The 14,754-nt window shown below is 34.3% G+C and overlaps 1 protein-coding gene across 1 annotated transcript in view; it reads right to left on the reverse strand.

Moving 5' to 3' along the window:
• Window positions 1-4,818: 4,818 nt before the first annotated feature.
• LOC132557497 (tolloid-like protein 2) overlaps window positions 4,819-14,754 on the reverse strand; it is a gene marked incomplete at its 5' end in the record, with an annotated part of 88,971 nt that continues 79,035 nt past the window's right edge. The window contains 5 exons of the mRNA XM_060221987.1: window positions 4,819-5,536; window positions 6,044-6,187; window positions 7,059-7,138; window positions 9,061-9,205; window positions 12,968-13,156. Coding sequence (XP_060077970.1) covers window positions 4,962-5,536; window positions 6,044-6,187; window positions 7,059-7,138; window positions 9,061-9,205; window positions 12,968-13,156 — 1,133 coding nt within the window. The remainder of the gene's footprint in view (window positions 5,537-6,043; window positions 6,188-7,058; window positions 7,139-9,060; window positions 9,206-12,967; window positions 13,157-14,754) is intronic.

Consider the following 14,754-nt stretch of genomic DNA (forward strand, 5'->3'; position numbering starts at 1 on the left):
TAAAAGGTACATCTGATGGAAGGTATTGATCACTGCTGTGGAGTTAACTCGATTAAATCTATCTAGTAGCACCTGCTAGTCACTTGATGTTTAAACTAGAAAATTACGTCGTGTTCCCCTCTAATCTGCCTTTCATTGAGTGGGTCTCATCTCGCTCCATATAACCTTGGTTTGTCCTGATGATATGAAGTCTAAAACAGAACATCTGGACAGACGGATTATGGATACGCTACTACACAATGTCAATCTGATGACCAGGTGGGGCTGGATCAGTCACATGAGTGTTAGCCTTATATGTATCCTTAAGTGAAGACTGATCTATTGTACATGGTTCAACATGGACAGTTTGTGTTTCTTGCGAAGCTCAAAATAGACTGGTCCAGGCTGTCATAATTGTGTCCTTGGTCGAGACAATTTACACTAATTGTTTTGGTTACCATATGCCTCCTGTATGTTTTCAGTGAGGTAGCCACCAGCTACTACAAGGAGACCCCATCTCAACCTGACCCTGGCTGTTCATGGGACCATGAACCCCGCAAACTAACAAAACAAACACATAAACATATCTCAAGGTCAAAATACAGTCGGGTTAGAGTTTAGTTTTGTTTATTGTTGCTTTACGTCCAAAAAACAGCCAGGATCATTTCAGGACGTGTCAGTTTTCGATGGTGAAAGAAAGCTGTAGTTCCCAGGGAAAAACCTCCAACTTGTGGCTAGTATTTTGCGACTACCCTATGTTGACTGCGAACTCATGACCAAGAAGTGAGAAGAGGAAATGAAGTTGAAAGAGAATTAACTTAAATCACAGGATCTTTCACATCACCTGTCAGACCAATTGCTTCCCAACATAATTAAATTTTTCTGGACATATATTGAAAAGGTGCAAAATAGATGGATTTATCATTACAACTCGGAAGGATTTAACACACTCTGAATTTGGTTCAGCTGCAGGTAACATCACCTCATATAATTATTGTGTTTCATAATCAACAAACAATTAAGTCTGGCATTTTGTTTATAACTGGCAAAATGCTTGCATTTTTTCTGGATCGGCTTGGACAACAAAATAATACTTTGGCAGTATAATTTTCCAGTGTAAGGTACATTTTTGTGTATATATTTACTTGTTGTATACTGTGAACATATTTCAGCTGATACCTTATTTTATCACCTTTTTGCCCTGAAAGTATTGTGCTGAAATACGATTTGCACTAATTGCAATTTCTGTGTGTTGTTTATATTAAACAGTTATTGCAGATGCACTAACAAAAGGTGATAACAAACTAAAATTTGACTGTGCTAAATTAAGTAAACTGACAGTATAACTGGTTTCAAGATGTCAGTTTGACATTTGATATTTCTAAATTTTTTATCTTTTGCTTTTGATTTCACAATGTAAATTTTGGTATTTGTCAAATTTTCAAAAACAGTGATACAAAATTAATTAATAGATCTTCCCTACCTGTTAAGGTAAAAGTAAATGATAATGATGAAGGTAGTCATCAATTGTAAATATTTCCATACATATTCTAGACATTTGGTTGTAAACTTAATTACTGATTAGAAAATGGCTGTAGTAGTGGTTATTACTGTGACTTTACAGCACAACTTGTTCTGATAGTGTTAATTGCAAGTTGAAATACTTTACTTTCAGGAACACTTGGTCCAGCCCCCTGGTTCTTCTTCTTACATGTCCCTGTTTTAATCTTACATACAGGTTTTAATTTTGAATTCATTTTGATTTACATTTCAGTATATCCACAAAGTTCACATTGTCCCTTGTTTTTTGAGACAATAAAACAATTCCCACACCAGATTCATCAACACAATAAATGTTTTCACTGTTTCTTTAGATCAAAGATAATAAGTAGCACAATAGCAGATCTGATGTCTAAACTGACACCTTAGAATACTGTTTTGAGAGATCGACAGATATAACTGCTCACATAGTGATACTGTAATTTATAGAGCTGTCTTCAATTACTAACAGCTTCAGTTAAACCAGAAACATTGCTACAAAACACTAATTAGTCAATATATTACAATTTTTATTCTGAAAACAAACAATTGGTAGAAGGGATTTAACATATAATTAAATTACTGTAGTCCAGAAGACTGCATTGAATAACACAATTGTAAGCTTGATACATATTGGGAAAAGGGACTTAACAAATATCAGTAATGCTAATGTTTTTGTTTGTTTGTTTTTTCATCTTGAAATCAAATATAAATCACATATAAAAAATGTTTTTTCTTAAACTGTTTAGCATCAATGCCATCCCAAACACTGAGGTTTGATGTATCATTTGAATATCAGCTATTTTGATCACAAAATTGTGATGGTCCCACCTATTTTCTAGAACTCTTATGAGTTTGTGTATAACATACAAACACAGAGAAGATGATAGAGAAAATTATGGAAATGAACGAACATATTTCTTTAAGTTATGGAATGCATTAATGGAAATAATTTAACACTGAAAACAAAGAGTTATCTCTCTTTTCATACTGCATGCATGTTTACATCAGGATCACTTTCATCAGGTAAATGTAAAGGAAATGGTATTTCTGAACAATTTAGGTGCATGTATCAACATTACCAACCTTTTTGATAAAGTTTTATTGAAACATGGTAAATGAAAGTATAATTTCATGAATATAATGGAATTTTGAAATGAAAGAAAATTATAAAAAGTGTAAAACATCGCTTGTCTAAATCAATATCTCGGACACACATACAATTTCTACATAATCTGATGGAAACACACTTTCATTCAAACATATGTACATCATTTGTAAAATCTTGTTCACATCTCATTGAGTGGAGTTTTTTTTAGGTCATACATGACATGACTATAGTTTTTTCTGGATTATAACTGTAACTTTTTTCCTCGTGGTTTGGGTGTGCAAGTTAACTGCCAATGCGGCTTATATGTGGTAGTCCATATATAGTCATACTGTACTTGACAGTTATATGATAATGCTAGAATGGATTTATTTTGGATTTAAATACCCTGGAAACTCTTTAGTCATACAACCAAGGGCTTATAGACTCTTGTCCTTTGTTTTAATCATATTCTCACTAAAAATCAATGTATGTTACTTGACTTAAGTCTGTTAGCTTTTGAGTGTCATTGCACTCGAACACTTATGTCTTTAAGCCCATTGTCACATGGTGCTTTTCTGATAAATACAAAAAAACTCCAGTTAAATTACTATACAATCTTGAAGCACAGTCCATATTCTTATATTCTAAGGTTTTTCTATGATAAAACATTCAGTACATACAATGACAAACATTCAGGCTGCAGTCATTCAAAGGTTAGTCAGATATAAACAGTGATTAGTAAAAAATGTTCAAATATGAATTAAACAAAATTGGGAACATTCTTTAAAATTGCACATCTGTAAATTTTTGTGACTGGTCAAATAAATATATTGAATGATTATCTTGATTTAAAAGGTTTTGGCCACAACATTTCATGTCAATCTAAAATGATACAATAATGTATATAGTAAGAAGCATTCCATTTCAGACGACTATGAAAGCTGGTCCCATCCCCTTTAGCTTAATCTGGTGAATATTTATATTTTGATTGCAAAACAAGGTCATGTCACACATGACATCAAAGTGTTACTGTGGCGATAGGGATACTCTATTTATACCTGATAAGACACTACTTTTGTGACACATGCCACGCCTCCATTCATTTTCAGATGTTCAAAATCGTTTTAAAGTTAAATCTACCTTTGTATAGAGTTATTGTTTACACAATGATGTATAACAACAAAAATTCTAAAGTGGTTTTTTTTCTTTCTTTTTCAAAAAATCATTTTGAAAGGGGAGCAACAACAGAAACAGCTGTATCTATGTTAATCACCTTGTCTGAAATGATTTTTAGCTTATATCTACAACAAGTACTGTTAATTATTATTTTAACTTAATTCTTTCACAATTAAAATTTAGTGATCGCAAATGTTATAAAAATACAGATCGAAATCAAACTGATGACCAAATCCATAGGAAAATAACTTAACTTTTTCATATTTCAATATATATTCTCAGTAACGATTAAAGTGATATATTTCAGGACCAAATAAAACTGAATTTTTTTCTTAGAAGTGGAGAGATATGGATATCTCTGTCCAAATGAACCCCTCCAAATAGATCACAGCAAAATTAAATGAAGATTATAACTTGTGATATTGCTTAGCCTTTGAGTATGTAATTAACTATAGGTGTTAAATGGTAGTTTGTTTCTTTATGGACCTCTTACAGCCTCTATAAAAACAAAACGGATAATATTCAGGGTCCACTGTTTGGACATACGTTTAGTTTTAGTAAAATCATATAAAGTGTTTAGTTAAAGTAGAAAATTTCACTTTCAACAGGATTGTATGAGAAGTATCTGTCTTCTATACTACTGTGTACATATTAGACATGGCCAGTCTAAAAAACACTTTGATGTCACATGTACTACGTGATCAGTCACCTCATTAAATTTCTCACTTATGCACAACAAATTTTGACTGCCTAAAACAAGTATTGGTGGTAGAACTTTTTAGATATGATGTAAGGGAATTGAACAAAAACCAAAATCGTGACCAAAACTCTTTAAAGTCTTTGCTTGTTCAGTGACAGTAATTAGAATTTTTCACAAACCATTTGTTAACTCTGACCAAACTATGAACAATTAGTGCCAGATTTCAATCTCAACTATTTCATGCAGGAAAACATCTCAGATGCTATTCTCAGACATTCATCAGCTCACAATAAGTTTAATCAGATCCAATATAAGAAATGATTTGGGAATATATTAGTCATATCACATATAAAGTCTGAAATAAAAACATGGACAGGTATAACAAGTTGCCTCATAAATGAACCAAAATGATGGAAAGTTCATCATGTGACCACAGCACAGATATTTTACAGAAACAAACCTAGTAGTAAATAGCTGTCAAATCTTAGCTATCATGATCTCACTCTCTCCTAGATTCAGTTCTTGCATAAGATGGTACGATGATCGTTTCTGGTGTGTTCTAAAGTTTGGAATTGTATCCATTTCAAACTGAACATGAGGTTCTTCATTATTATATCCCTTTTTATTGTCTATAGAGGGCACAACAATCTCTTTCTCTTCAACCTCCGCACTTTTTTTATTGTTGATGATCTTTTTTGGTGTGTTTTCCACGGAGCTAACTGTATTCGATAAATTATCACTTTTATTAGAATTTTCAAAGTTTTCTTTAATAACGGGATTGTCTTTATAATCTATGTCTGTGAAAGGTTTGGCAGATACAAATGAAGTTGTCAACATGGTAGTAGATCGGCCAGGGTTTGGACTTTGTTCCATACTTCTTATATGTGGAGAAACCCAGTGAGTTTGTTCATTCCTTTGGGCCTCTTTCTTCTCAATGTACAGCTTCTTCCGGCGTTGGCGTTTGTAGCAGAAGACTATCAACACAATTGATGCTACTATCAGGATACAGGGCAAGACTGCATACATGGTGATCCACAACACTTTACTGAGGCCTACAACATATAAATAATTACATCGATGATCCCATCATTAATGAGGTCTTCTAGGTAAACTTTGAAATGAGGAAATATGATCTTGTGTGGGTTGTCAACTTGTGAGGGTGACTGTTAGGTAAGGTCACATGATCTGGTGGTGTGTACAGTAAGACCTGATTTGTGAGGTCACTAGCTGTCAGATTAAGTCATGCGGGCTTGTAGAGTTACTGTCACATGACATGGCCTTGTGTAGGTTAAGACTTTGTGAGAGTTACTGCTAATTGCATTTATGTAACCTTGTCCGGGTTTCACCTTCAGGGCTACTTTAAGATAAGATCTACAAGTCCTAGAATGAGTTACTATTAGATGAGGTCATATGACCTTTAATAGGTTATACTGTGAGATGAGGTAACATGAGGTCATATGATATTGTGGTGACCTTTTGGAGGGGGAGGGGTTGGGGGTATTGTCGGATGAGGATGGGGTTACATGAACTTGTAAGCGTTGTTGTTATTTGATACATACACTTGTCTTCATCACTGGTATCCACCTCACCACAGTTAGGGTTGCCGTCACACCTCAGTGACTGATCTATACAGTATTTCCTACAGGAGGACCGATCAGAACACTTGTCATTCCCAGAACACATGAAACCATGGCAATCACCTGCTAAAATAAGATTAAGAATAGAACACAAGTCAAACAGTTCCATTATATATTCTTTATTACAAATATTGATATTCTACATAACTAACATCATTGTGGCTGTGGAAAATGAACTGATATAATGTAGAAATAAAAGACAGGTCATGTAGTTATAAAGTATAAAAGAAACAACACTATTGCCACTAAAACATGATGTAATTTTACAAACCTAGAATTCTGTATCCTTGTTAACCTAATATTTCTATTGTACTGACCTAGAATTCTGTATGCTTGTAAATCTAATATTTCTATTGTACTGACCTAGAATTCTGTATCCTTGTTAACCTAATATTTCTATTGTACTGACCTAGAATTCTGTGTCCTTGTAAATCTAATATTTCTATTGTACTGACCTAGAATTCTGTATCCTTGTTAACCTAATATTTCTATTGTACTGACCTAGAATTCTGTATCCTTGTAAATCTAATATTTCTATTGTACTGACCTAGAATTCTGTATCCTTGTAAACCTAATATTTCTGTTGTACTGACCTAGAATTCTCTATCCTTGTAAATCTAATATCTCTATTGTACTGACCTAGAATTCTGTATCCTTGTAAACCTAATATCTCTATTGTACTGACCTAGAATTCTGTATCCTTGTAAACCTAATATCTCTATTGTACTGACCTAGAATTCTCTATCCTTGTAAATCTAATATTTCTATTGTACTGACCTAGAATTCTCTATCTTTGTAAATCTAATATTTCTGATCTGTTACCTTGAAGATTCCTGATATTTCTGATGCCTGACCTTTTAAGATGATGTAGATTATACTGAACCTTACATATAAATCTATGTGAACCTATGATAATTTAGCATGTCTGATCACTGACCTGGCTTGACAAGGGATACTGCTGTCCAAATCAATTTAAATCCTGTTTTCCTTGCAGAGCTGGAGGGTCCAGACTCAAACCTGAGGAACAGACATTATAATCTGATATATTGACAAAAATTTAAGTTAATCTGTCCATTGGGTAATCTGTGTTTGATTTTATATGCAATGATTACTTCTGGGAATGAAACATTTCCTTACCAGCATGGGATCAGTGTGGTCACATGATGGAATCACCTTAGTTTCTGAAGCACTATTATCACAATGGAATATTTTAGCGTAGACACAGGACCATGATATTTTATTCTGTCATTCTGACAATGATCAGGTGCCATAGAAACAATACAAAAGTAAAGTAAGACAAAGACTAAAGAGTACAAGGAAATTAGAGAGTGTATAAATTCTACTTCCCAGTTGCAGACACCCAGTTTTGCTTGGGATATTTTCTACCTTTAGGGATGACAGTGAATTATCTACCAAGGAACAGATATTTCTCTGTCCTCACCTTAAGTAAGGGATCCTTTTTATGCTCCATTTCCTTGTAAGCATTCAATCAGTCAATACAAATAATACATGACAGTATCTAACCATGATTTGGTAGATTTCTCATTTGTATATGAAGCCCAGATGACCATCACCAATAAAGTCAATGAGCCTCACTAACCTTGAAATGTTACAAACAAAATAGCATGAACCAGAAAGTGGAGATACATGTTACCCTGACTGAACTCTGTGTGGATATTTCTGGGGTAAAAATATGTTTTTGCTCAAGAAACAGACAACAGAACACATTCATATCACATTTTATGTCAGGGTTGTATCATCACTTCGTGATGATTAATCACGTCAATATTGGACATCATCAATTTTTTGTATATTGGTAGACAATATTGTTGATGACCTGATGTGCCAGCTGGTATAAACTTGATGAAAACAATTTCCAGTATTTTTCAGAAGAAACAATCTGAGATAAAGATAACCAATCACCTCTGTGTGACTTGAACAAAGTTATCTCAACCCTATTAGATGATACAGGTATTTCTTAAGTTTAATGCTTACAATGCTAAGCAAAGACTCATAGGAAACTTTGAAAATATTGTCCTTGAATTAAAATACTGAATTTCAATTTATGGATTTTATAGATTATTGACAAAATGTTACATAACATCCTTTACCAAAGTTTACATTCATTTGTATATATCAACAGTTGTCCAAACAACTGCAGAAATCACTAAAAAGATATATCCTGTAAATTTGTTCTCTAGACTATCCTGCCAAATATAGTTATCTATCTTTAAGCCCTCTAAACCCTAAGATTAATGGCACTGACACAAAGAATTATTCCTACTGCAGTTTTGAATGCTGCAGGCAACATGAACTCTTAACAAAAACCCACATTTTGGTTTAAAGTCAAAGTTAAAATCTGCTAAGTAAGCCTAATGCAGCAAACAAAATCAGAGTCAGTAAAATGTTTACAATGGGTGCAATTAATGGTAATACCACATTTAACCATCCTCATCTGCCATTCAAAATTGCCTTTTTATCCAGGTTGAAACCCCCGAAATCCATGGAAGAACATTAAGTGGATGTATAGTGCTAACCCAAAGCTTTTAGTAACCAAAGATTACTGTCACCAACTTCAATGGAATTACTTCATAAATCACAAAAATTGTGGCAAGGAAACCATGATTTCTAGTTATTGTATTTTTAATGGTGAATGTTCTGAAATAAATTAAACTTTTAAATCTGAAATGGAATTAGGGAGTAGTTCTATGGTCTAGATTTATTCCTTTACAATGATAGCCATCCTAATGTTACATATTGTAACACCTTCCATCTCTGCCTTTATAGTCTCGCTAACACTCCCCAGACAGGAGTTTAACAATTCTGTAAACAGCAAAGATAGATGTTTAAAGAGAAACAATACATCATTACAAATAAGACAAAAGGAGGTCAAACTATGTAGAACATGTACAAATTGTCAGTATAACATGGCCCCCTACCTGATAACGACTCTGGATGATGTGGACAAGAACTCTCGTTTAACTAATGGGACATTTTCCAGGGTGTCGCAGAAGCGTTCTTCAGGATACATTCCTGGGATGGCAAACCCGTTGAAGAACAAAAGGAATGCATCTGTGCAGGAGCCTAGAAACAAGAAATCTGCAGAGTCAATGCCTGGGCAGTGCCTCCCACCAGCATTCATACACAAAATGTCAAAGTCAGGTCAAAGAAAGGCCAAGGTCAACTAATCAAGGCCAAGGTCAATTAATCAAGCTAGTTTCAAGTTAAATAGGTCACTGTAGCTTATGAGGAACATCAAATTATATGATAATTATAGGCAACAACTTTTTTCTGAGAGAATTTGACAAGCAATTTTTCTGCAATAATTTGTTAAATCATATTTGACAGGCAATCATGAAAATTCAAAATAACATTTCACTCATTATATAGCATTGAACAGCTTAGTATCCTAAATACATAAGTATTTAGAATTGGCCTGAAGAATGTCATTTCAAGTTAAACTCTGGATATCCTTATACTATCAACTATCAAGTAACAGGACAGTTAGGTAATATTTTATTGAAATATTGAAGTTTGTTCTCAATTTAAGTCTCTGTCCGCATAACATTTACAGGTCACTAATGTCTGAAACTATCAATTGTTAACACAACTGATATATATATATGGATGGACAAAGTAGCTCATATAAACCCGGAATATAAATTAAATATCATTCCAGTACCAACACAGTATTCCAGCAACATTTCACTTCCTTTTTATCATCTTTACGGAGATTAATATAAAACCTGACACAATATGACATCAGCAAATTTCTAGCAGTGCTATTCTGTTATTTTATTGTCTCGCATGTTTCTGGAGATAACACATCTTAAATTTGCCTGGGGATTTGGTTTTAAGAATCCATAAACCGTTCCTCAGCTTGACTTCAATTAACACATTTGCTGTTTTCTGTAATTAATGATGCTTCACCTTTAGAGTCAGTAATTAAGTACCCTATGACCCCTGAAGTACATCCATGTATTTGGATCTTAAGAACTAGTAATTAATTATCCTAGCTGTGACCTCTGGGTGACATCTTCCTATCTTGACCTTTAGAACCAGTAATAGGTAACCTATGACCTCTGAGGGACATGATCTGTGTTTGTTGACTTCTTGAACCAGTCCACTCTGTAACTAATTTGTCAAAGTCTGTTTCACAGAATTTCATTTAGACACGTTAAGAGATATTAGCAGTTCCAAGTCACCAAATTTAATGGATGTAAAGTCACTAATTAAACACTTAAAAAAGCTTATCGTTATAATGAAGAAAGATGAATGAATATGTAGTCAACAAAAATGAGATATCGTTGAAAATCATGTTAGTAATTAAAGCATGACCATGGCAACAGTACATGTCCATTCAAGGTTGAACAGAGACAAATGAAGCAAATCTTTTCTGACAAATGACAAATTCACATCTGCTAATGAAGCCAAGTTTTCAATTTGTAGAATCATCACGCCACAAGCACATAATGTAATCTTGAAATTCTACAAATGGAGGAAATGAATATATTGATATAGAAATGACCACACACTGCATAGATCAAGCTTCAAGCTAATTGATGGATCACATGAAACAGAAGTTAATCGTGTAAAATTTGAATCACTTTCTGAAAAGAAAACAGTACCAGTAACTTATATCTCATGAAGTACACTGAAAAAATATGAAAACTGGTAACACTCTTAAAAAAAGGTCAAATATATAAGTCATATTCCTGTTTTCATAGAAAAATGAACAAATAGTTTGGGATCTATACATCCCTGTACAGAACAAAACACTATCACCAATCAATGTTAAGTTTGAAACAAGTATTAAGACTCTGAGCCATAATGGCAGAGTGACTTACAGAGTACTTATTTTAAAGCCTATCTATAATGACATTTTTGATACGTGTTATTCAGATTTCAATTAAAAAACTACTGTCATAAATAATTTTATTAAACGATCAAATATTGAAAAAAAAAACATGCTATGAAAGAGACTTTTTAAAAAATTATTGAGTACTACATGCAGACATTATTAACATTATTATTATGGAAAACCAACATCTAATCTTCAAATACTAGAGATTTATAAAAATACTCCATATAATATAACTCAATATAATCCTACTCCACATATCCCTTACACCTTCCTGGTAGTCAATATAACCCCTACTCCACATATCCCTTACACCTCCACATATCCCTTACACCTTCCTGGTAGTCAATATAACCCCTACTCCACATATCCCTTACACCTCCACATATCCCTTACACCTTCCTGGTAGTCAATATAACCCCTACTCCACATATCCCTTACACCTCCACATATCCCTTACACCTTCCTGGTAGTCAATATAACCCCTACTCCACATATCCCTTACACCTCCACATATCCCTTACACCTTCCTGGTAGTCAATATAACCCCTACTCCACATATCCCTTACACCTCCACATATCCCTTACACCTCCACATATCCCTTACACCTTCCTTGTAGTCAATATAACCCCTACTCCACATATCCCTTACACCTCCACATATCCCTTACACCTCCACATATCCCTTACACCTTCCAGGTAGTCAATATAACCCCTACTCCACATATCCCTTACACCTTTCTTGTAGTCAATATTTCCCCTACTCCACATAATCCCCACATCTTTCAGTGTCAATAATTACTCCCACTTGACATATTTCGCACATTTCTATGTATTCAGTATGAACCTAACACCACATATCTCCTATATCAATTACTTTAGGCCTGCAGTCACTATTATTTCACTCCACCTGCTTCCTCCTGAGTGTGTTACAATTTCGATGAATTTAATGAAGAAATATGTTGCTGTATTTCTATGAAACCTTCCTGAAAGAGAATGTACATGATGCTCTTATTCATAAAATGTGCAATACTTTGATGCAATGTATAGGTAAATGTAGAGCTGCAGCCTAACAATCATTTATTTGTTTATTTACGGTACTTGTAACCTGGGCAGCTCATTATCTCTAAGTAGCACAGTGACACACTGACATTGACACTTAATGAAGAGATATCCACCACCATTACAAGAATTTCTGAAAATGGAACATTTTCTGTCTAATGATTCTATTTCCAAATCTAGCAACACACCCTAAACTTGAAAAATGTCAACTACTTCTCCAACAAGAATTGTCTATAAAATGTCAGATGCCAAAATTTAAAGACCTAAAACAGTTGAGTGTATCCCAAATATAAGCATAGTGACAGAGTGTGTAGTTCATTAGATTGGCTTAAGCACCAGGTTCTTCCCTTTCAGCTTTAAAATTAGACACTACTGCAGAGTTGCACTTATACTGAGAATTAATCAAATGACATGTACATGCGTTTTGCGTGCCACGGCAGCATGCGTTTCTGCAAAAGCAATACGCAATATCAGAAGAGAGCTGATATATTTCCTTTCCTTTGAAAGAGTTTTAAAGTCTAATCCTCAAGACTTACTATAGGGATATACTGAAATACAACAAGGACTGTTGCTGTAGAGATGCAAGCAATTTAATATTTTACACAAAATATATCATAGCTAGATGTTTGACTACCATGCAGTAGCAATTAGCTCAGGAATTCCAGAAAAGTATGATTAGAGTCTTAATTTTTATGAAGTAATGTTTGGTTACCATGGTAGCATCACTTTTATTACCTTAACTGTGTCACAAAGTAGATCAAGGTTAATAATGTTGCTATGGTTAAATCTCCGGATTCTGCTGTTGTCTATAAATTATAGATTACTTTTTACAATTCTATGGTGATACTAATTCAGATCCTTGTTTTAATATATTTCACTTGTATAATTCATGTCAATATTTCTAACATTACAAATAAACCTACTACTACTGGAGATTTCCATGTCAACAATCTGGAGCAAGATCTTGTGTGTGTCCTTGACCTTGATGATCCATGAACAGCGGCTTAAGGTGGGAAAGAGTGCTGGATAGTTTGGCGAATTGATCACCCCAGAAGTCCCTGTTAAGTAACCAGGTCCACAGCCTATAGTGGAAGGACCAAATGGCTGCCAGTCTGAAACACACAAATATTGTTATACCTATAAAATGTAATATTGGTTTTTTGTGTAACCTAGCTAGCTGACATTTACAGGAAACAAACATTGCTATTAAGTTATCTTTATATACAGTGGACCCATGATAATCCAGCTGCTGATAGTTCAGAAAACCCACAATCCAGACAGGGATGTTTGGTAATGGATTTCCCTGACATTAATTGTACTCACCAGTCCTGTAATTCGGTTCCTGAAGTCCTTTTTTTTTTGGAAAGGAGAGGCCTTTTAACTTTCATAATAATATTCCACAATAGTCTGGATATTTTTTGTTACCATTTGAAGAAAACTTTTTTTTCAGTCACCTATACCAGAGTTGAACAACATACTGCTATTGACTCTAGTGTATAGTCATGGCTGCTGCTATATCATTGCTTGAGGTGTTTATTAATACAAATTCGTGACCCTTGCCTCATTCTTTAAGTGGAAATTGGACATTTTGACTCAAGGTGAGCTAGTAAGAGCCTGGATCTTTAAAACTCAAAGGATAGAGCCCATATTATTTGAGCATGCAGCATTAGTAGAGAGTTGAGAATCCAGTTTGTTTAAGCATTGCTGCAGTGGTAAGAGTGAGTTATTGTTAGAGTAAGACTCCAAATCTAGGAGGTGAGAACCCATTTTATTTGTTAGCACAGGGCTGATCCAGAGTTCAGAGGTCACAGTCCAGCATGTTGTTAGTGTACAACTGATCCAGATTTCAGAGGTCACAGTCCAGCATATTAGAGTACAACTGATCCAGAGTTCAGAGGTCACAGTCCAGCATGTTGTTAGAGCACAACTGATCCAGAGTTCAGAGGTCGCAGTCCAGCATGTTGTTAGAGCACAACTGATCCAGTGTTCAGAGGTCAGAGTTCAGTTTAATTATTAAAGCAAGACTCCAGGAATACATTGTTAGAACATAAATCTAGACAAAATGCTGCAGTAAACAGTCTAAATAAATACCAATAACAAAATGGTGAGCATGTCATCCAATGTCTACAAATTCTAACTATACTGTCAATTCATAGTTTAATTAATGACACTTTAAAGTCTAACAGGCACGTCATATACCATTTGTAAACACATATCTGTTCACATGTCACAATTTAAAACAAAAGCATTTTCAGTGCACTTGCTTATTATTAATATTTCTTTGAGTAATAAGCAGAAATAAAGACAAAACACCAAAAAATATAAAAAAACATATCATACACTATAAATTCATTCAAAATGATGATGCAGTAAGGTTGGTTGGTGATTTGTGTACTAGGACGAAGGCCTGTGGGTGGTGTGGTGGTCAATCACTGGAATCAGTGTGTCTAGAAGGAAGCCTGCATGATCCCATCAATATCTAGCCCCATATCTCCCTCTCCAGGAGGATCAACATCCAATAACCATTTACAAAATGGAGGTCAGCTAGAGTTTCATGAAAACGACAATTACCCATCCAAGCAGAAAAGACTTGTACAGCCTGCTGTTAAACTACATCATTAACCAACAATTGTGGTAGACATTGGAATGCCGTCTTAATCAAAATATTCTTATTTGATGTCCTTACAGATAAAACCTATACTTTTTATCA

The sequence above is a fragment of the Ylistrum balloti genome, unplaced genomic scaffold (genome assembly GCF_031769215.1).
Source record: "Ylistrum balloti isolate Yb309-2 unplaced genomic scaffold, AGI_CSIRO_Ybal_v1 Utg370680, whole genome shotgun sequence".
NCBI lineage: Eukaryota > Metazoa > Mollusca > Bivalvia > Pectinida > Pectinidae > Ylistrum > Ylistrum balloti.